Source organism: Elgaria multicarinata, chromosome 2 (genome assembly GCF_023053635.1).
Source record: "Elgaria multicarinata webbii isolate HBS135686 ecotype San Diego chromosome 2, rElgMul1.1.pri, whole genome shotgun sequence".
Classification (NCBI taxonomy): domain Eukaryota; kingdom Metazoa; phylum Chordata; class Lepidosauria; order Squamata; family Anguidae; genus Elgaria; species Elgaria multicarinata.
The window spans coordinates 60,343,465-60,366,944 of NC_086172.1; the positions used below are offsets into that span (position 1 = coordinate 60,343,465).

At 42.2% G+C, this 23,480-nt stretch overlaps 1 protein-coding gene across 1 annotated transcript; it reads right to left on the reverse strand.

Annotated features, from left to right (window-relative positions):
* Positions 1 to 200: 200 nt before the first annotated feature.
* On the reverse strand, positions 201 to 14,596 carry LOC134393584 (carnosine N-methyltransferase 2-like). Its single transcript, XM_063118634.1, has 9 exons — positions 14,396 to 14,596; positions 12,097 to 12,234; positions 11,905 to 11,963; positions 9,623 to 9,761; positions 5,783 to 5,835; positions 4,588 to 4,695; positions 4,375 to 4,505; positions 2,356 to 2,449; positions 201 to 1,502 (listed from the first exon to the last, which is right to left on the reverse strand). Exons 1-9 carry the CDS (start codon positions 14,419 to 14,421, stop codon positions 1,147 to 1,149), a joined length of 1,104 nt encoding a protein of 367 aa, XP_062974704.1. The 5' UTR covers positions 14,422 to 14,596; the 3' UTR covers positions 201 to 1,146.
* Positions 14,597 to 23,480: the final 8,884 nt, after the last annotated feature.

The following is a 23,480-nucleotide window of genomic DNA, read 5'->3' on the forward strand; positions in this document are numbered from 1 at the left end:
ATGGGTGGAGCTTGTAGCATCTTTAGGGAGGCATCAGCTGCCTGCCAACTTCTCCCTTTATTTTATATTTTGTCTGAAAGTTATGTTCTCTCACTTCCAGCTAGATTCTTTGTTACAATAATAATAATAATACAGCATGGGTCTGCGATGATGGAAGAAAACATTTAACTCTTGGTGTGTAACGATTTATTTAAAAAAAGAGACACAGTATGAAAACACCGAAATTAAAGTGGCAGGCTTACCATATTGCACTGGGGCTGATGTACACACACGCATCTTTAAGATCCCGTGCTGAGTAACAATTCTGCCTCCGAAGTGGCAAATTGTTTGCATCATCCATCTGCTCTTCTAAATCCATTGTATTCTGGGGACAAAAATTAAGAGCTTCACACATTAACAGTATGCAAACAAATGGAAGAGGCCATAGAACAGGAGAAAGTGCAACTCTACAGTTCCTAGCTTGAAGTCCTCAGATAGAAGCTTAGAAGGGAAGTTTTGCCTGATGTAGCTCTTCCCATCACGGCTGCAGTTCTATGCAGTGAAATGGTAAAAATTCCCTTTCATGCAAAACTTAAAGGACCATTAGCCTTCAGGGTCTGCACATGGTGATCCTAAGGAATTCCGCTTATCCAAAATCCCAAAGCCAAGTGCAATATGGCAACCATAAAGAGAGAAATGTGCAATAGAACAAAATATTTGCCGGACAAGGTACCCAGAAACCATGTAACATGAAGATGCTGTACACACCATATAGGTTATCCAAGTTTCTTGATTATATACAGAACAATAAAAATTAGTTCCCACATACCTGTTTTCTTCTACGCTAACATAATTTAAAGTTTGCTCTCCCCTTACACATTTTTACCACATGAGCCCTTACTTTTATAGAAATCCTCAAAGCAAATTACCAGGCTGTATGTTTTTACTTTCTCATACGCCGCAGAGACAGTGTGTATCAGTATAAACTGGTGTTAATTTCATACTATGGTAAACAAAGTATGTACCTTTTTAATCTCAAAGGATCCACTAAAACATTTGCTTCCAATTCTTAAGGCCTAGGAGGCTTTGTACGCAGCCCCTCTTCTCCAGAACTGAACAAGTTCCCTTCACAGAGAACAGATCTAACCTCTGTTCGTTCCACCACTATTAGGAATTGACAACAATCATGCTCAAATCGTTCCTGAAAACAACCCTTCCATCCTTTTTGGTGCTGCACTCCGGCTGGCCCAAAGCTTGTCGAAGACGCTGCTTAAGATCATGGGGTGCAGTGTTCATAAAGTCTTTTGTTCCTGTCAAGAAATCCAACATATGACCTCCAACGGTATCTTCATCAATAAAGCACTCAGTGATATCCCAAGCAGAAGGGAACTCATACACCTGGTATGTAAGTCCCAGTCCCTCCAAGACAACTTTGATGTCGTCAGCTGTGATGTAATGGCCACTGTCAGTTGGGGGAAGACAGTGTCTGTATTTCTTCCATATAGAGGCCCACCCACTGTTACCTATAAGAATGCAATATATGGCATTGTTAGATTCACTAAAAAGTATGCACAATTAAGGTGCCTTAAGCCAAAGCTAATACTGTAGGCATGGTCACTTCATTGAAATCATTGGTTTTATTCAGTTCTGCATTGATATGGCTAGGATTGAACTGAAAAGCTCTACTCCCTAGTCTTACTGAATGAGAAAATGGGCAAAACCCCATTTCAGGCACCAAAGAAGTGTAAAAAGAAGAAGCACAGGTAAGTCCAAAGATTTTCTCAATCAGCTGAGGCAAGCAACCATGCTCAAAGGAACAGCATTGGGGCAAAGAGAGGTTATGAGTAACAAATCAAACCATTTAGTTGTGAACAGGGACACCCACTTGCCTCTTTAGATGGCAAACTGACAATCTACACACCAGTAAATTTACTCATAGTAGTATGAATAATCCATAGCAGACAACATCCACACCCATCCCGCTGCAGGCCGAAGCCTTTCTAGCTGAGAAAATGTGACTTGACATGTGCTATGGATTATTCGCAGTTGGTAGAAATGTGAAGTTTGGAGGGAATTGTGTTCCTTTGTTATAAAAAAAATAAGCAATAATAGGATCAGTAGAAGGAACAAAACCAGTATAGATTACGGAGTCCTGGCATTATGCCTCAACATGGAATATATAAGAAAATATTTTCTGCTATAACAAATTCAAGGCAGGTGGCAGATCTGTATCATATAATCAATATTCAGTTGAAGATATATGGATATTGTTTTAAAGCTGAACAGTAGACCATCTCTGTCCCACTTAATTCTCACAGAAGAATCTCTGTAAAGTAGGAGAAACAATACTTGGGGCACGGTTGAGGGCATTCTCACCTGATAAAATTATAATCAGAAGTTTAGCATAACAATCTAGGCAGCTGTGGAAAAATCTGATAGTACTCCTAATATCCTCCACACGGTACAGCATCTAAAAGACACATTGTCACAAAGAAAAGAAAGTTACTGTTGATATCTCTTGACGAACTTCACTGAGGACTTTTTTCACATGAAAACCAATCTTGACCCTATATCTGTTATTTCCTACAGAGATAACAATCTGATTTCTAATCCCTATTTTACAGATTAGGTCCCTTTCTACATCTAAGGATTATCCCAGGAAAATGTAGGGATCGTCCCTGCCTGTTCCTGGGATCCCCTGTGTGTCATTTGCATGGACAGGGATGATCCCAGGATGGCACACGTAGAAACAGCCTAGGACTCTGGGGAAAGGTGATATTGCTCTGGTATATAGGGTTGCATCCAACAGTGTCCTTCTGTTCACAGTCCTCTGCAGCTCCCTGCATTCAGCCCCAAAATCTGCTCCAGAGGGTTGGGGAGCTTCTGATAAAGAGAGGATGCAGGGGCTACAGGAGAGAGGGGAAATTTGCAGAAATCGCTTCTGTCCCACTTCTTATTCATGGAAGCCTGCACTGTATCAAAGAGTGCCATCAGATGACCATTTTATCGCACATTCACTACTGCCCACTTACAGATGTGTGCGCAACTTTTAGCTGATGTTGTCTGCTTCCAATGTGCCTCCCACTCCTTCCGCTCTTTTTTCCCGTCACAAAATAGACCCCAAAAATATGACTTTTTTAAAAAAAACAGAATGTGCCACAATCTCCTGCTGTGTGCAGGAAAAGCAGTGTGATAAAAACGGCCCCGGAATGAGCCATGTGGTCTTTGTTTACTTCCTCTTTCCTGGCCAGGAAGAATGAAGAAGTAATGAGGGACAGAAGCGGTGGCAGAGAAGTGACAGTAAATAAACACAATTTTCCCCATGTGAAGATGCTCAGAGAGTCTTCCCTGAATGGAGGAACAATATTAGATACAACCTATAGTCTTACTGCATAACAGGGTTACCACAGAATTGTTAAATTCACACTTCTAGTTCCTTCTTCTGAGCCAGTGCTGCAGGACTCAAAGAGACTGAAGATGGCAACATGTCTGAACAGGAAAAAGTGGGGAATCATGGATACTAGGGCTGCTCCTTTTCTTTCCTGAACTCCTTTTTCATCAGATTTAAATGCCCAGGCAGAAATACAGAAGGCAACAGCTGCCTCCAGGCTCAAGTAGGGATGTTGGAGAAATCCACAACAGATCCAAATGAATTCAGATTTCTCTGAACCCAATCTGTGGATTGTGCAGTAGACCGTTTTTTCTGAGCTATGTGAGTTCTGCAGACTTGCAGACCGGTTTTCACTTTTGGGAAGGATTTGCACTAATTCTCATTAGTGTCTGAATGTGTGAATCTACATTAGTTAATGCACATTAGCGCTAATGCAAATTAGCACAAGTACATTGAATTTCTGGTTTTAAAAATCCAGTTCTGTCAATGCGTTGATAACAAAAGAATGCCTGCCGATCTGAGAAACACAAATGGAATGGATTTAACAAAAACTGTATGTCTCCAGGCTTTGGCCCAAAGGGCTCCATGGAAGCTGAAACAGTAACAGCGGTCCCTCTACAGCTCCTTATCTTATGGTGAAATATAAAGACTGAAGAAAAAGAAAGGAACCTGAGTATCCTGAAGAGGTCTGTTCTCCAACCTAATCCTATTTGATAGTGGCCATGGTAAGAAACATTAAACAATCATTTGAGAACTGCAATGTAACCTGTTTTTCTCTCTCTCTCTCCGTATGCTGCAAGGCAACCCTTGTAAAACCAACATGGATTATCAATTCTAAAATTGATTATACTGAAGCAAAGATTTAGCTTCAGTATTATCAGTTTTATACTGAGATTGTATCAATGACATGGCATGCAATGGGCCTGTACTGTACCACAGAAAAGTACAGTACTTTTCTTTTCATTACAAAACGGAGAGTGTAATATGACCAGTCCTTAATTTACCTGGATCAGGTGTATGAAATCAAATTTCTTTTGTATGTTTTGCTCCTTTGCCTGCTTTTCATATTCCATGGATGTCAACTGGTGCCAGGTGAAGGAGACATTCTTAAGGTCAGAAGAATTCCTAACAGTCTCTGTTTATAAAAGAACAATACCATGAATTTCATACAGATATATTCTCAGGTATCTCAATACCGAAGGAATGCAATGCTGTACCTTTGTATGCCAAAATATGTTGTGGATTGGGCTCTATGATTTCATTGTTTATCAAGATTGCTGGATGCTTAGCCTGAATGATTCTTATCATATTCAAGTCCTGCTCACCTATAAAATAAACATAACAAGATTTTTATTTTATTTTTCCCAAACACCCTGTTTCTGCTCACTTGTGAAGTGTAATTCACAAGGGAAAGGAAAGGAAAGGAACCTCTCATGCAAGCACTTGAGTCATTGCTGACTCCTAGAGGGATGCCTGCTTTCGCTGACGTTTTCTTGGCAGACTTTGTAGCGGGGTGGTTTGCCATTACCTTCCCCAGTCGCAGTTACCTTTCCCCCAGCTAGCTGGGTACTCATTTTACCGACCTTGGAAGGATGGAAGGCTGAGTCGACCTGAGCCGGCTACCTGAGAACCAGCTTCTGCTGGGATCGAACTCAGGCCGTGGGGAGAATTTCGGCTGCAGTAACTGCTGCTTACCACTCTGCGCCACACGAGGCAATTCACAAGAGCTTGTTCAAATTCATCTTACCTTTTAGGCTGCAAAGCTATGTACATGTATCTGGAAGTAGGCCCCATTGAACTCAGTGGGACTGCCTTCCAAGTAAACATTCTTAGGATTGGGCTGTACATCTGGTATGCCTCAGCACAGCTTCAGAAACCATTTACAAGTCAATATTAGCAGCTAAAGCCTCTTGAAATATCCCATAAAAGTTCCCCCTCAGACTTTACAAGCAAGTGGTACTGGTCACTAGTAAAATAATAGGTGAAGGCTGTCATATGGCACTTGGCTAGTAGTAACACTGAACACTTTTACAAAAATCAGAGATAAAGCAAGATGTCATCCACCTACTAGTGATGCCTTACACCAAATCTCCAAATCACGTCTCCCAGCAGTTTCATATTGATATTAAACATCACTAGAGAAATAATAGAACCCAGCGGAACCACTAAACAAGATTAGTAAGGGATTGAGCAGTAATCCTACTATACCACATTTTGGAAATATTCATCCCAGAAGTAGTGGAACCATCACCCTAGTTTGAAAGCAAAACTAGAGTACAAATGTAGTTGCAGTAAAAGTAACATTGCAACTATTTCAACTCATTGAAAGTTGCCACCAGGAGAGCCTGACTCAAAGAAAAGAAATATTGAAATACTGAATAATTTTGCTTTAAGGTGTTTATTCCTCCTTACCTGTGCCACTTCCCACACCTAGCACATTGATAGTAGATTTTCCATTTCCAAGACTGTAATTATAAGCATTTATTATACCATATTTTAAAACAAATATTTTATTTTAAAAATACAATATAACTGATATAAAAACATAAACGTCAACCTTGAACAATGACCATGTAGCCTGTTTCACAGCATTACAACACATTTTGACATTTATTTTGTTCAGCTATATGTTCTTGTCACCAATGCATTGCTGGAGTGTCCTTGAAAATTGAGCAGAATATTGGTGACAAATATTTGACACAGAAGTCTCTGAAAGACTCCTGACAGCAACCTGCATAATAATAGGCTACATTGCAAATATTTATTCTAGAAGATGTTGGTCTCTCTAAAGAAGTAAAGATGACATAATATATTGTGAGAAGTAAACAGAACTAAAAGACAGCTCAGATTTAAAATAGCTAGACAATAAACCTACAAAAGAGAAGCAGATGTTATCCTGTTGGGAAACTTAAGGAAGTGTGTCTCAACATGGCTGACAAAATTATGAAGTAACTGTATCTAAGGTGACCATATGGAAAAGAGGACAGGGCTCCTGTATCTTTAACAGGAGCCCTGTCTGCATGCAGCACCTGGTGAAATTCTCTCTCCATCACAAAAGTTAAAGCTACTCAATTTTGTATCTGGTCAAGAAGTCAGGGCTCCTGCAGCTTCAAATGTGTTGAAGAGGGAATTTCACCAGGTGCTGCATGCATGCAAAGGACACCCACTGAAATTCCCTTTTCTATACAAATATTAAAGATACAGAAGCCCTGTCCTCCTTTCCATAGGGTCACCCTAATATATTGCTCCAAATCATTGCTGGAAACTTTGGAAAAAATAATAATTGTTAGAGAAATTCCATTTTGTGGGAAACATACATAAGCAATATATATATATATATATATATATATATATATATATATGAGACAAAATACAGAAACTTTAAATTTAAAAAGGCAATACTCCTAAAATTACTCTTAGAAAGCTTTTTGAAATATGTTTTGCTTGCAATGCTTTTAAAACTAAACTTTATTTATTTATTACATTTTTATACAGCCCAATAGCCGAAGCTCTCTGGATGGTTCACAAAAATTAAAACCATAATAAAACAACCAACAGTATAAAAACACAAATACAAAATACAGTATAAAAAGCACAAGCAGGATAAAACCACGCAGCAGAAATTGATATAAGATTAAAATACAGAGTTAGAACAGTAAAATTTAAATTTAAGTTAAAATTAAGTGTTAAAATACTGAGAGAACAAAAAGGTCTTCAGCTGGCAATGAAAGGAGTACAGTGTAGGCGCCAGGCGGACCTCTCTGGGGAGCTCATTCCACAGCCGAGGTGCCACAGAGAAGAAAGCTTTTAAAGAAATGTGTTCTGTTTGCAACCATTTTGTATTATGTATGTTCTGTGCTTTTATATCAGATTTAAATCATGTAACAACTCTTAAGATTTTGAAGTAAAAGAGAAAAAGATGCACCTGATCTCAGAGACTTCTATTCAAAAATGCTGTAAACCTCAACAGAAGTCAGAAATGAACCTATATTTTTGGTGCACTTTGTTCTGGAGAAATGGCATGGGATGCATTACCTGCTGATCCATCATCAAGCTAAATCCCATATCATAAAATCTCTAGGCAGGGACAAATCTGTCACATAACTCATTTTGTTCCTCCAAAATGGAAATGTTACAAATTTCTCAAAACCCTAGCTACAACATGGTTATTCCTCACAGCAAATTGTAACATTAATTTCAACATGCAGTTTGACAGAGAAGTATTACTAATGCCAGGACACATATGGGAGTCTTTGGTATTTCTGCAGATATTTCTAGAAGATGTGACTTCCATTCATTTCTGTTTGATAAATTTATTAAACTATATGCCCACACCAAAGGAAGCAATGAATCAATCTCAGAACTTTTAATGGTATCAAATATTACACTCACTCAGATCCAATTTATAATAAATAAATGAATAAATACGGCTTACTGATGAGCTGTAGCATCTAAGGAAAATGTGGGACACTGAGGGCTCATCTACACCAAGCAGGATATTGCACTATGAAAGCGGTATATAAAAGGCAGGAGCCACACTACTGCTTTATAGTGGTATTGAAATGCACTGACAACTGTTGGGGCCCATTGACACATGCGATATACCACTGTCATACCACTTTCACAGAGTTATATCCTGCTTGGTGTAGATGTGTCATGAGCCCCAACAGTTGTCAGTGCACTTCGTACTAGTACAAAGCAGTGGTGTGGGTACTGCAGTGCACTTCAATACCGCTATAAAGCAGTAGTGTGGCTCCTGCCTTTTATATACCTCTTTCATAACACTTTCATAGTGGAATATCCTGCTTGGTGTAGATGACCCCAAAACTACACTACTGCTTTATAACAGTATTGAAGTGCACTGATAACTGTTGGAGCACAATCCACATTCCTTATACTACTTTCATGGAGTTATTTCCTGCTTTTTATACCTCATTTGCAGTGGTTTGACACAAAGGCCCTTTCTACACCATACCGGTGTAGAGGGAGGGAAGGGGGAGGATCTCGCAATATCCTAATCATGAGATCCTCCCCTTAGTCCACGTGTGGGCGCAAAATCTGGGGAGGAAGGAGGGTGTTGGCCCACCATTTAATTGTTTTTAAAAAAGGACTTGAGTGCACATGCACTCCAACTAAATGTAAGTTGTTGTTGTTTTAAAAAAGGCCCCAACCCTGCTCCCACCCACCCCAATTCCTCCTGGCCCGGTTCCTTCCCTCTACTGATCCCCACTACTTGCAGGGAGGAGGGAAGAAGCTGGGACAGGCGGTCCCACCTCCCATGGTCTCGGGACAATACCGAGACCATAGGAAGAATAAGGTTTTCCCAGGGAGCAATTATCCCTGGAAAAACCCGTTCTCATCCCTCCTTCTTCCCGGGAATCCCTGGGCATCATTTGAATGCACAGTGACTTGGCCGTGACCAGCCCAGATTTTCAGGCTGGTGTAGAAATGGCCAAAGTGTAGATCTGACCTAGGTTACATATTGGTCCATCTAATTCAGTATTTTTTACAATGAGTGGGAGCGGTTCTCCAGATTTTCAGATGGGAGTCTTTCCAGCTCTACCTGGAAATGTCAGGAATTGAACTGGGATCTTTTTGCATTAAAAACCATGTGCTATACTACTGAGCTACAAAGATTTCCTATGGAGTTTCACAAAGCGTCTGGTTACAATCCAATGCTTTTACTTAATGGAACTTGTTTATGAGTAAATGTATATAGGATTGGCTGCAAATCATGGTGTGTGTGTGTTTTTCATCTTGGGTGATGTTCAAACTTTTTAAAGGTGGTTGTGTAGGGAGGGGGGGAGCTTTAATTCTCTTCCGGCCATAAACCTACAACAACAACAACAACAACAACAACAACAACAACAACAACATGTTAAGTAATGAGAGAGTATAGGTCAGAAGTAGGGAAACTTTGGGGTCTGTGGGCACATTTGGAAATTTGAGAAACTGCCCTGGACACAACCATAAAATGGCTACAATAGATGGGCAGGGGTAGTCACAAAGGACAAGTAATCTGCCCAGAGGCATTTCTGGGAAATTAAGATGGCAGCAGCAGCAGCAGCAGCAGGCTCCTATTTTGCTTTGCAAGCTGATATATAGGAGTATGGTGTCCCAGTGGGCACCAAAAAAGGTGCCTGGGCGCACATTAGGTACACATGTTAGATCTTTAGAAAAGAACTGAGGATCCAAATACAGGAAGAGACAGACATTTGGCATCTTTTCAAGCGCTTTGGAATTCTTCCTTACCTGGCTACTATACTTGGCAGGTCCTTCTCATTGAATTGCTCCATGCATTGGTGCTCAGTTGAATGGTCTAAGAATGACTTAAAGGCCTCAGCATATTCTTCCACTGTCAGGCTTCTCATAGGCAGGGTCACACAGAGCTCTTTGGAAAGTAAAGGGAAATGAGTACTAGGTAATAGATGGAGAGAAATGCCACCTGGAGAACTTCAGAGACAAAATGGTGGTGCAGGGGGAATCTTTGCATAAGAAGCAGAGATAATGAGCCCTTTGCCCAGAAACGCAGCCCCTTGGCTCTCCTTTGGTGGTGCAATTTGATAAACCATGGTTTAAAGTTTAAACCAGTTTGAAGTTAATTCACCCTCCCAATTATCTGGTTCAGATGAAACTAGAAGAGATGGTTAATTAGAGACTTCTTGGCTTATTGAGGCATACTGTGACACAGGGAGTGAAGGGGCTGCATGCACAGGCAAAACTGCCCTGCACATTTCAATTTATTAAACCAAGATAGTACCTGAATCAGCCCATACAATGGGTTCCTCACATCACATTGGAGAGCTAGGTTTCTCTTTTGGTTGGGGAACTTAAGGCAAGGTTTCTTTCTTCAAAAGCTTATAACCTGTAGTGTGACGATACTAGTTTTTATTATTTGTTTTATTGTCCCCCATGCTGGTTGGCCTTTCCCCTCCCTGTTTGTTTGTCACTGTGATGTTACTGTAAGCCATATGGCAGGGTGTTTTGTATTTTGTTTTATTTTGTTCTGTACAGTACCATGAAAACTTGATGGTGCTATATAATAATAATAATAATAATAATAATAATAATAATAATAATAATAATAATAATATAATAGGGTTGGGGAACCAGATTTGGCCAATGGGCATGAAGTGGCTTAAAGATGTTTCTTTCTTACAGTGCAACAGAATAAATGATGAGGATAAAGATGAAGACAGTTACAGATAAACTATTTTAAAGGTATGCACTTGTATCTTGTGCATATTTCCTTTTGTTTGTGTTTTTTCTGTCATCTTCAACCCTAAAAGTGGAAGCATTATCCTGTGATAGCTATGGAGGCATAAGGAGGCAGGGAAATGGGGGCATTGTGCATAAGGAGCAGAGAACTAGTAACTAGCTGTTGCAACTAAATATGCACCCACTTGAGAAGTCAACAGGCTGCCAACCTCATTCCCAACCCAGCTTCCTAGATATATTGGAGAATAGAATCCTGACCAACTTTGTAGCCAATTATGACACAGCATCAGTACTGTACATGCCCCAGGAAGGGAACCCAGCACACTGTCATGGGCAATGTCTCTTACAGCTGCTAAAAACACTGTGCGTCACCTGAACTATGCTTCTCTTGTCTTTGCACAGGCAGCCAAGCAATTATCCAACATCCATAGAGCACGGAAATTCCCCACTTGGTGCCACGCAGTTCCTAAACAAGGCCTACAGCAGCAGCTGTTGCCAAGTGGGTTTGCCATGTTTGCCCTGAAGCAGGATTCCTCTTCCTCTGAGAGCGTCTTGATGGACACATATGTGACAGGTGTATACAGTCAAGGGGAAAGCCACACTTGTGACTCGTGCGGGTTTTAAAGGCACAGACAGCCTGTATGAATTCAAAATGTAGCAACAATGTCCTGTCCTGTTCTTGACAAGGAATCCATGGGGCACAATGGGACAAAGAAGGCCAGGGGTTGCAGCACCAAGGACAGCAACTTGCTCCAAAGACATCTATGAGTGAAGTGAAGGCTTTGATGCCTCCAGACCAGATGGCCCCTTGCTCTGCCATTTCCTTATCACCATCATCATCATCATCTATATGCCGGCCCATAGCCAAAGTTCTCTTGAGGAGTGTAACACCCTAAAGAGGAAGTCTCCATGCTGGGGGCCTAGCATTCTTCATTTCTGACTATTCCTTCCAGGAGTGCTGTTTGTTTGATATGGGGATGCAGGTCGCTAGTGTGGAGACAGAGCGGGCCCTACCATGAGGCAGAGTGAAAACTAACCAACAGACACTGTCTGGCAATCAACCACATGAAGATGGGGAATGCATAGGAAGATGGCATGAAAGGACATGGAAAGCGTCCTGGTTTTGACTTTGCAACTGGGGTAGCAGAGGATTCTAATTAGTTGTGCTGGTGTAATCTCTGGTGGAGCAGCAGCCATCTTATCTGGACTATAGGACTTCCCTGTGTGTCATGGAAACATTTGGCCAAGTAGCAATTGATTATCATCATCATCATCATCATCATCATTACCATGCAGCTTGTTAAATTTCAAAGTACCTGAATTATTAGGAGGGGTCATCAGTATCTCTCTCTCAAAACTTGCATCTTTTGCTTTCCTGCAACAAAGGAGATATAATTCTTCTTCAGCAATTTGTACAATCACCCACCTGCCCTTTGGTTGTCAGTGTAATAACCTCACCTTTATCCTCCCAAGCCCTGTAAAAGAGGTGCTGGGGCTCTCTGGCATACCTGGTATCATTGTCATCATCTCCATCTATGGCTCTAACCACAGGCAGCTTGGCACCATTCATGGGACAGTATCCATTGGAGAACACACCCACCCTGAGGCAGCCATCTGCAATTTTGCTTTGCTTCATCATGAAGACCCTACATTAATGATGATAAAATATTATTTAATGCTATCTATACCGTTATTTCCCAGCCACTATTTAAAGGAGGAGATTATACTGGTTAGTTGCTTGTGATCCTGTACCCTACCCTTCCCTCAGAATATGAATGGCAGAAGTTTAAAAAGATATCTGAGGTACAGTTTAGTCATGAAACTTATTTATTCTGAAGTAGTTTTATGCTCTTCAAACAAAGGGCCTCCCAGAATGACTTAAAGATTAATAATATAAAACACACACAAACAAGGCAGACCCTGCCCTCAGACTAACCATCTAAAAGACATAACACAAAAGGGGGAAAAGATGGTGAGGGAAGAGGAAAATAAGGAAACCTGAGCACCAATTCTTATTCCCACAAATTTCTTTTAATGACCAGCTGTATTGGAAACAGTTCAAGGAGAGGAGGAGCCAAAGGCACTTGGTACCTCAGCAGAGCTGTAGATCTGACTCTAGCAGTGCTGACTTTTTCTTCTTCTTTTAAATACTCGAGTAAGCATAAGGGACCTGATCCAGACTGGGATCCTAGTGTGGAGGGTAGTGGGGGCTTTAATCTTCAATTTCCCCCTTTTATGGGCCCTATCTGGATCAGCCCCCCACCCCATACCTACTCTAGAAAAAAAATGACGGAAGACATAACTGCTATATATGGATTTAAAATAATGTCTGTTTGATAATTGAAGATAATTGCCCTTATGAGCCTATAGTCTCCACCCATGCCAAGTTGGGGAGTGGAAGGAATTCTTGTTGGCAGTGTGACTCTCTCCCTCTGCCCAACACCCTACAGCAACCAGGAGTACCCACAATACATCAGTCAAGCAGGAAGGACCTGACAAACTAAGCCTGTGAGATGAAAGATGCTGCCTCTTCATGGTACCATGGGTGGGCATAACCAGCACCACTGAAGGAAACTGATACAGTTCAGAGTGCCAAATGCAGTTTTGGAGAAGCACATTTCAGTGCATTTCAGCAGAAAAAAAATACCTGCATATTTTCCTCGACTAGATACAAAAGAGGGCAGGGCTCCTGCAGCTTTAACTGTTATGGTGAAGAAGGAATTTCAATGGGTGCTGCATGCATACAAATGACACCTGCTGAAATTCCCTTTTCTATACAACTGTTAAAGATACAGGAGCCCAGCATATAAAGTGGCATTATACAGAGTCAGACCATTGGTTAAACTTCGTCTTTACCAGGCCTTCTGTCCAAGATCTTTCCAGCTGGAGAGTCTGGGGATTGAACCTGGGACCTCCTGTGTGCAAAGTATGTGCTTCTATCACTGAGTTATGAGCCCTTCGCAAATAAAACGGAGCATATTTTTAGTTTTGAATTTACCTTGCATCCAGTCCAAGAGTCTCAAGAAATATTAGAATAAGTAGTTAAAGATGTCATAAGATAACATTATATTAGTTCTCTGCTTCTACAATACCACCCACCAAAATGCCATCCCTCCCCTTTGTATGGATAGTGTCGTTACATATTATAGTCACTAGGTAGCACCAGGTTAGTTATATCTCGGTGGAGGTGGAGACAGACCATAGAGTTCTTGTCTGGTTTCCTGACTGCTGTGTCAGTCTTCCCCAACCTTGTGCCCTCCAGAGGTTTGAGACTGTAGCTTGGCAAGTGGTCAGGAGTGATGGGAGTTCTACTCTAGAACATCTTGGAAAAGGGATTGAGGATGGTTGGGGTTGTAACGATTCAGTGTCATGCCCAGAACAAAACTGTAGAATACAGAAGCCCTTGGAATGGGCATGGTAAAACACATTGCTATGCTACAGTGGATAAATCATGAGCATCAACATTTAAATCACTCCATGCTTACTGTGTGATGTTACAAAACACACAAAATGTACAAAATGACATTGCCTATCTCAAAGTTATGTTGTAAGAATGGTAGATTGTAAGTATGCGAACAGGGCCCTGTCATCATCATCATCATAACAATTACTACTACTACCACTAGCTAAGCAGGGCTACACTGTAAATAAACAGAAAAGGCTTACTTCACTAATCACTTTAACCTAATAAAATCAGTAGGTTATAGTAATGTCACCTGAGATACTTAGCTTCTCATTAAATCAGTAGGTTATACTCTCACCTGAGGCTCTTTATTGCAACATAGTAATTCTCCACATCTTTCTTACCTTGGCGTCTTGGCTTTTGGCTCCATGTTTCCTGTTGGCCTTTTCCAGTCTCTCTCCTTTTTTTTTTTTTTTTTTGGTTATCGTGTTAGCTCTCGTTTATATACTCCAGCTAGACTCCAGTGAATGAAGTACAGGATGCAGGCACAGCTGGTCTACTGTTGCTTCTCTATATTCCCCTCATCCATTTCAATGTGATATGTGTTTGGGCTCAGCAATGCTAAAGGTTAGAGACAGATTTGACTCTAAGTTGATATTTCCATCTGTTACTGTCACTGTACGCCTGTCTCTTGCCCCACTGAGGACCTGCAGCATCTCAGAACGTCCTTCCTCACACCTGTTATTACACCTCCCCACCCACCACCCACACATAAGTTGCTTGAATTAGTACAGCTCTAGAAGATATCTGATCCTGAAGACCATATATAACATATGAAGTCATACCCCTGTATGGCATACTTAAGTAACTTGGCATAGGAAGGATCTGGGGATAGAGGGGGTGGCATTTAAATAGGTCATCATGTGCATGTACAGTGTATAGCAGCGAACACACTGTAAGCACAGAGCGATTCATAATCCTAAATATGTCAGTATGCTGGGCATTTCTTGTGGTCTTACTATGGCTTGCTGATTATTTGGGTCACTGGCTAATACAGTTTATGATCATTACTCTTAAACATTTAATTCTCTGATCCACCTCTTTGGCTGGACAGTTTCGAGATTCATGCCCACTAGAAAGGGCAAGCATTATCAAACTCTCTTCCAACTCTTCTGAAGCCAAGTGGCACGTTCTTTCGGGACACCTAGACTTTAGAAATTAACTTCTTCTGCCTTGTCTTCAAGGGTTTGCTCATTTGTTAATGATGTGGTACATAAACATCCATAAGAGACCACAGATATTCTACCTAACCACTTCCCCACCACGCATAATTTTATATGCATCTATTAAGTTATTCCTCCCCCACCCCATTACTTGCTTTAAAAAAAAAATACCCAGCCGTTGTACCCTTTCCTTGTAGGAGAATTGCTCTAGCCCCTTGGTCACTTTGCTTGCCCTTTTCTACATCTTTTCTAGCTACAATACACTTTTTGGCATGTGGCAACAAGAAATGAACACAGAATTCCAAGTGTGATTGCACCATAGATTTGAATAAAGGTATTACAAAAATCACAGTTCTGATTTTGATCTATTTCCTTATTGTCCCTGCCATGGAATTTGCCTTTTTTTTCATTGCTGCCACATCCTGCATTGACATTTTCATTGAGATAAACACACTGACTCCAAGATCTCTCTCCTGATCAGTCACCCACCACACTCCTAAAAGCACCTAGGGGGTGAAGCTTTAGGAGTGTGAGCACTGTTGCCTAAGAAATCTATTCACAACACTCTGTTTTATAAGGATTTCCTGTGAGGTGACCATAAAAGGCCCCATCACAGCATAAGAAGGTGATGTGTGAGACTACCTGTTTTGCCTGAATTATCTTGCCAGCGGAAATGTTAACCGTACCACTCTTTATTCCCTAAGAACTAGTTCCCTCTGCTGGCCAAATGCATATCAACAGCCCATATAATTCTAGCTGAAGACACATTCCAGTTCAAGCCCATATTATACAGCCACTATCCTATGTAAACTATGAACACACTGAGATTTTATTCCAAATTAACAGGCATAGGGTTGTGCTGTAAGAATAACTATGTAGTCAATAAACAGGCAGAGCAATACTATGAGGGTGCAAAAAAGGGAATCTACAGTGGGTGGAATGCTAAATCCAAAGCCCTGCTGGACTCACACCAGTAGGGCAGAAGGGGAGGCAGATTTTGACCTTTTGTCTTACCATCTTTTGCATCATGGCCCCTTTTCCTTTCCCACCCGTTGGTTCCAATAGGGAGAAAAATTGGTATGCCAGCAACAGAGCTGGAGTATGAGCAACTTTAAATAAGGGAAAATTGCGTTCCCTTACCGTGGCCACACTTCCTGCACCTCTTCCGCTTCTGCAATGAGCTGTAATTACATGAGGAATAGGAAGAGAGCAGTGATGCGTTACTTGTACAGCATCAATGCAGTTGAATGGGACAGCACCCTCTAGTGGGCATTTTATAGTGCAACTTTGCCTGCACATGGCAGAAAAACCCGACAAATATTGAGTTATCCCAGAAGCATCGGATTTTCTGAGGTTTTATTCTTAACGCTAGAATGGGAAAATGGAGCAGGAGATACACAGGAGGCTGATGGCATTATCAGAAAGACCCACGAACTTCCGGGAGTGGCCAGTAATAAGTGTTCTATAAAACACACATTTTCCCTGTTCCAGGGGTGAGTACAGGGATCCAAAGTATCCTTTGATCAGTCCCCGGAATGCCACCTTTTTGCCCCCTGAACAAAAAGGAAAAAGGCAGCCCTTTCTGCTGCTTCTGCTAGAGGAAGTAATCCAAGGTCAGAGCCCCACTTTCCACCAGGGACCATAGGGGTGCAGCTTAGCTGAACATCAGTGCAGCACTATATTTTTGTGAGGTTTGGGTATCAGTATGAAAGTTGCTGTTTTGGGGAATATGGAAATGTTAACAATTGCACTTTTTCCTGGTTTTTACATGCAGCCATCATTACCTTGATTTTATACCATTCTTTAATTGGGCAAGCAGGGGAGCACTTATGCAACTTAAAACATCATAAGGTGGGAGCTCCAATAATTAGCGAGAAACAACATAAACCCTATGATATAATATTTTGGGCCATTGAAAAGATGAATGGAACTGATAAATTTTGGATCATCCCTTTAAAATTATGTGGCCAAATGGGCTTAATGAAACTTAGGCCTTAGCTAGACCGGGCTTTATCATGGGGCGAACCCCAGGGTTGTCCCTTTGCGTCCACATGACGCACAGGGGATCCCGGGATCAGGGAGGGATGATACCTCCCTTGCCCCGGGATAGAGCCCTCCCCTTTGGGCCCACTTTTTCCATGGTCCCGGGCTGAGCCCGAGACCATGGAACGTGTGGCCCATTGCCGCAGTTTGATCTGGCTCCACGCGATTCCTCACGCGGAGCTGGGAGTGCTGTGCCTATCAAGGTTAGGGTGGAGGGAGTGGGGAAACTAAATTAAATGAAAAAATACCTTCAGTGCATGAGCGTTCGTGTGCTGCTTCCCCTTAAAAACAAATAGCAGGTGCAACGCCTCTCTTCCTGAGGTCATCGTGCCTCACGTGTAAATGGAGGAGGGATCTTGCGTTAAACACAACGTGAGATCTTCCCTCCTCCATCCTGGATTATAAGGTAGGTCTAGCTAAGGCCTTAGACTTCTCTGGGATAAAATAGAGAATGCAATGTGTATACAACACTAATTGATACTGTATATTGACCATGTAACAGCAGGATCAGTGCCTGAGTTTTATTGGAGTGTAGTCTAGTTAACCAGCCGAGATGGGGGTTTTTATCAGCAATACTACAAACAAGAAGGATCTTGGAATTGTTGTAGATCACAAGCTGAATATGAGCCAGCAGTGCGATATGGCTGCAAGAAAGGCAAACGCTATTTTGGGCTGCATTAATAGAAGTATAGCTTCCAAATCACGGGAGGTACTGGTTCCTCTCTATTCGGCCCTGGTTAGGCCTCATCTAGAGTATTGCATCCAGTTCTGGACTCCACAATTCAAGAAGGATGCAGACAAGCTGGAGCATGTCCAGAGGAGAGCAACCAGGATGATCAGGGGTCTGGAAACAAAGCCCTATGAAGAGAGACTGAAAGAACTGGGCATGTTTAGCCTGGAGAAGAGAAGACAGAGGGGAGACATGATAGTACTCTTCAAATACTTAAAAGTTTGTCACACTGAGGAGGGCTAGGATCTCTTCTCGATCATCCCAGAGCGCAGGACACGGAATAATGGGCTCAAGTTACAGGAAGCCAGATTCCAGCTGGACGTCAGGAAAAACTTCCTGACTGTTAGAGCAGTACGACAATGGAACCAGTTACCTAGGGAGGTTGTGGGCCTTCAGGAGGCAGACAAGCATCTGTCAGGGATGCTTTAGGGTGGATTCCTGCATTGAGCAGGGGGTTGGACTCGATGGCCTTGTAGGCCCCTTGCAACTCTGCTATTCTATGATTCTATGATTCTATATAAGACACATCTCAAGTTTGCATCTGGTATGAGAGTTATATGCTTTGAAAAACAATGTGTACAAGCACTTCAAAAAGAAGGAATTATTGCCTGTTCTGAAATCAAAATACTGGAAGGCTGCATTCAGGTTAGTTCACGTACATGTTTGTGGGGAGGACAATGATTTGTGCAAGAAGTGGATTTGTTAAACGTTATGTAAATGTAAAATGATACTGTTTTGACTATTACTTTGAAGTAAAAACATGGGAATATTGCATGTGATGTTAAAGTGGGAGTTTATTTTTAAAAAAATTGTTTTAAAATTTGGAATTCTAACATAGATAAGTATCTTTGTAATAAGAATCAGAGTGTTGTCTATACTATTCTTACTTTCATTTTATTTGTTTGATTTGTACCTCCTGAAGAAGGAGACATAGAGAACAGTACATTTTCCTCTTTTGAGCACTGGAGTTTGCCTCCGTTTTTGTTTTTCGTTTAGAGTTGAGCCTGGCCAAGGAGTTCTTAGTCAACCGAAGGCAGCAAGAACGACCAGCAGCTTTTCTGAATGGAAGGGAATAGGGGAAGAACCAGGCTCTCATTCTGTTATGAGGACCGTTGCTAAGGAGCTGACCTGAGAAGAATGTTTTGAGCTGTGAAAAGCTGCCTAAGGGCAATCAAGGACCAGCTGGCTGAGGGTAACTGGTGGAATATGTCCTATACATTCCTGAGCACAAGTGTGCCAGTGACCCTGCGGGATGAGGACAACTGTCCAGAGAGCTTCGGCTATGGGGCGGTACATAAATGCAATAAAACAAATAAACCAACAGATGTATAAAAATAGGCTGCAGAATTTCAGAACGCACATAAATGAAGTGGCTGTACCATCTAAACACATCAGCAGCAATGCTGTTCTTGTACAGGGTTGTAGACTGCGATCCTATACGACACGTAGAGCTTTCCTACAGGAGGCTGTTTTCCACACTGTATTTACTTTTGGTTTTGTCCCTGCTCTAGAAAAACCCTGCCAAAAGCTCTGGTTAGACACAGATGGAAAACTGGAGGGTCACACATTGTTGTCTCAAGAACCTCTAACCGACTGTAAGTAGGGAATGACAAGTACACAGTAAATGCCTCATGCAGAAAAGCCCTTACTTCCAAGCAAGTAAGCAAAACTGAACACAGTAGGGCCGTATTTCTAAGTACACATGGATAGAAGCAGGCTGTAATAATGCAAACCTATACATGTCTTCTCAGACGTAAGGCCATTTTGAATTCAACGGGACTTTCTCCCAGGTAGGTGTGTTCAGGAATGCATCCCAAGTCCTCCAAAACATGACAAACTAAATAGCAAAGGGAGGCAATTAAAAGTTTAAAATAAAACTCAGGGAACTTATGTAAGTATTTAATAGCAGAAAGATCTAAATGGCAACATTAACAACATAACACATCATTGATTCCATGTTTGTGCAGAAACATGGAAATTTAATGGAAAGGAACACTGAGCTCCTTCAGATGGGCATTTTTTTGTGTGTGCAATCATTGTTTTGTCACTGGTTTCCCCTTGATCTTTATACAACACTGTTGCCATGCAGTTGTTGTCTCATGTAGCCTTCCATCATGCTATGTCCTGCTTTGTGTGGATGGTTGTTGGGGTGGGTGGGTTACAGAGTTCACATCACTACTGATGGGAATCAGTTAAGAGTGTTTTCCCTCTATAACGTAGGACACCTGACCCCCCTACTTCAGACTACAGCTGGGGGCTCACATGCATGAAAGTTTTCCCTTGCAAACAAAGCAACAACAACAACAATAACAACAACAACCAAATTCTTCCAGATCAAAAATGAGATGACAGGGGAAAGATCTTAGCTGAGACTTTCCCCTTACATGCTAGCTATCCATGTGCAGTGATTTATTTCTGTGGAGGGGCATTTCATCACATAAACCTCCACCTCCAAGTCTGAAGTGGTATATCCCTGACGAGGATTCCTCAGTGGGAACTAGGCCACAGCTAACTAGCTAACTGCTGCCTATGAAGCTGTACTGACAGATGACTATTGAGACCTTATTCTATCCTATTCTCCTAATGCATGACGAAAATAAATACCCATCCACAGTGGCTTGAATGAAACTAATAAAAGCAACCTCCAAAGAGTATTTGTGTGTGCATGGGTGTATGTGCGCAATATATTCCCGGTAGCTTACCTCCTTTGTAGTTCATTCAGTCTAGTCAGGTGAAAGATGGTTGCGAAAAATGAGGTGGCAGAAGTAGTAATTTTGCACAAGCGAGGATTCGTTCCTTTCACCCTGGCACTGCCAGTTTTAAAAAGGCACAGGCGAGAACCCAAATACTATTTTCTGTGTGAATAGCAATCCAAAGCAAATATGTATGGCCTCCTGGGGGAGTGAATTGTCTCTTTAATGAGCTCAGCTACTGGACCACTAGCTGCATTCTCTCCTGCCCACAAAGGGAGCAACGAAGCATGAGTCATATTCGTGACAGTTTTATCCTGTTTATAACAACAGCTGACTGTTTATTGGACTCTGGCACAAAGCTGCTCCTACAAAAGTTGCTGGATTGATGTCATCAATCCCACTGTGGTGACTTTGGTTCATTTGGGGGAACACATGTTCTAGCACAGGGTCAGAATTTCAGGTGCACGAGGCAGAGAGTGATGAAAAATGGCAACGTCCAAGAGAAACTCAGATTACTGCCAGATGGGATTACCAGTTGCTTCAGAAATGGACAGGGGATGCCATGTTTGGGGTCAACCTTCTAAAATCTAATCTTGATGTTCATTTACCAGCCTGTTACCACCACCTTGCCTATAATATTTCCTTTTTGTGGAGTGTCACTGGCCTGGTTCAGACAACACGCTAAACCATGCTGCTTAACCACAAAATGGTTAAGGGGATGCATTCACCTTAATGCATTCCCTTAACTATTTTGTGGTTAAGCAGCATGGTTTAGCGTGTTGTCTGAACCAGGCCATTGAGAACTAGAGTGGTACTGCAGATAGAATGTCCTGGGCAGGCTCTACACTAGTGCTTTAAAGTGGTTTATAACAGTAGTGACAACTGTTGGGTCCCAGGACACACTCCACATACAGCTTTCAAACCATTTTCAAAGTGACAGTCATGTCCTGCTTGGGGTAGATCTGGCCTTGGATTCCAATTCCTACTTAACCACAAAGCTCAACTGTGTGTCCTTAACAAGGTTCTCCAGATCTCAGTCTAGGGCTCACTATTAGGATCATCAGATGGAGGGGGGGGGAATCACATTTCCCTACCGTCGCTTTGCCTCCTGTTTCTGTCCCACAATAGGGATGAGCACCTTCCTCTTTCTTCACAACGACCATGTGGCCCATTCAGTGGGCATTTTTATGGCACAAGCTCTCCTGCACATGGCAAGAAATAGCACCAATTAGCGTTACAGCCAGAAGTATCAGATTTCCCAGGAGGTATTTTGAAGAGGGAAAAATGTCAGAAGGAGCAGGAGATGTGCGGGAGGATTGCAGCAGCATCAAATTGTCCTGCAAAAATCTGTGAGTGGCCAGTCGTAAGCGTGCCCTAAAACCCTTGTCTGATGACTATCAAATTATGTAGCACTGGAAATCCCTCAATTTTCCCTTCCCGATTACCTTGACAGCCAGAAAATATCAGAACACCCCAAGGAACCAGAAATCATACAATCATAGAATCATAGAATAGCAGAGTTGGAAGGGGCCTACAAGGCCATCGAGGCCAACCCCCTGCTCAATGCAGGAATCCACCCTAAAGCATGTCAGATGCTTGTCCAGCTGTCCAAATATTAGGTTGTCCAAATATTAGCCTCTGAGCTGGGTGGTGGATCAAAATGACCAAGCCTTAGGATTGGGGGGTTGGTTATCATGTGACATGCCTCTACCACTAGAGCAGGGGGACAAATAACCTGCAGCCCTGGGCCACATGTGCCCTCAGTCTAATTTCAAAAGCCTTCGGCAGATGATCAGTTCGGAGAAGTCTGAAACCAGCAACTTGTTAGAGGAGGAAGTGAGAGTGTGAGGAAAGTGTCAGAGGTGGGGTTTGAGGGAAAGCCAATCAGGGATGGAGGGAGAGGAAAGGGGGAGAGGGGGGAGTGGCAGGAAGAGGGACTGAAAAGAAGTGACCCACCCACTGCCTGTGCCCCCTGACAAAGTTATTGTTCCATATTACTAAGGATGGGTCCACTTTTGTCCAATCCTGATGGGGTTTGTTTTTCTTTTGTTTGTTTGTTTCTGCAGGGAAAACCCAAGCATCTTTCTCTCTTTCTTTCCCTGAGGTCTGAGAGCTCCTTCAAATGGGGGAAAACCGGGTCCCCTTGCTGTTGGCTCTGAAGGTGCATCTCTTCCGCTTCTGCAACAAGCTGCAAATACCAGGAGGAAGAGAGCAGGAAGAGAAGTGACTACATGGCCCATTCAGTGCAGTGGGACAGCGCCCTCTAGTAGGCGTTTTAGAGTGAAACCTCTCCTGCACACGTCAGGAAATCACATTATAGCTCAGAAGAGTCGCGTTTAATGAAGGTTATTGTATAGGGTGACCATATTTGGGAAACCAAAAAAGAGGACACCTAGTGTGTGTGTGTGTGGAAGCAGCTTTCTGAGTCCTGCAGAGAGTACGTTATTCCCCCGCCACCTTAAAGAACCCGATTCGAGTGGAGGAGGGGAAAGGATTTCATTCTGCACCACCACCACCCACTCCAATTGGGGCCTTTTCTATAATGTCCACGAATGACCCACTTTCCCCTTTAAGACCTCAATTGGAGCTCAGGGTGGGGGAATGACATGTCATTCCCTCCTGCCATGTTAATGGCAGCCTTAAAGGGGAAGGTATGTCATTCCAGGACATTATTGAAAATTATAGAAAAAAAACCCTAACACCATGGAAAGAACAAAAACCAGGACAAATCCGGGGAAATCCTGACAGTTAGTCACCCTATTATTGTATAGCAAAAAAATGGCAGCAGGAGTGGGAGACG

Coding starts and splice junctions, on each gene's coding strand:
- LOC134393584 (XM_063118634.1), bottom strand. CDS start 14,421: ATGGAGCCAAAAGCCAAGACGCCAAG. Junction 4,506..4,587: donor ACATATTTTGGCATACAAAG/GTACAGCATTGC, acceptor TTTTATAAACAG/AGACTGTTAGGAATTCTTCT. Junction 1,503..2,355: donor TCTGATTATAATTTTATCAG/GTGAGAATGCCC, acceptor GCATTCTTATAG/GTAACAGTGGGTGGGCCTCT.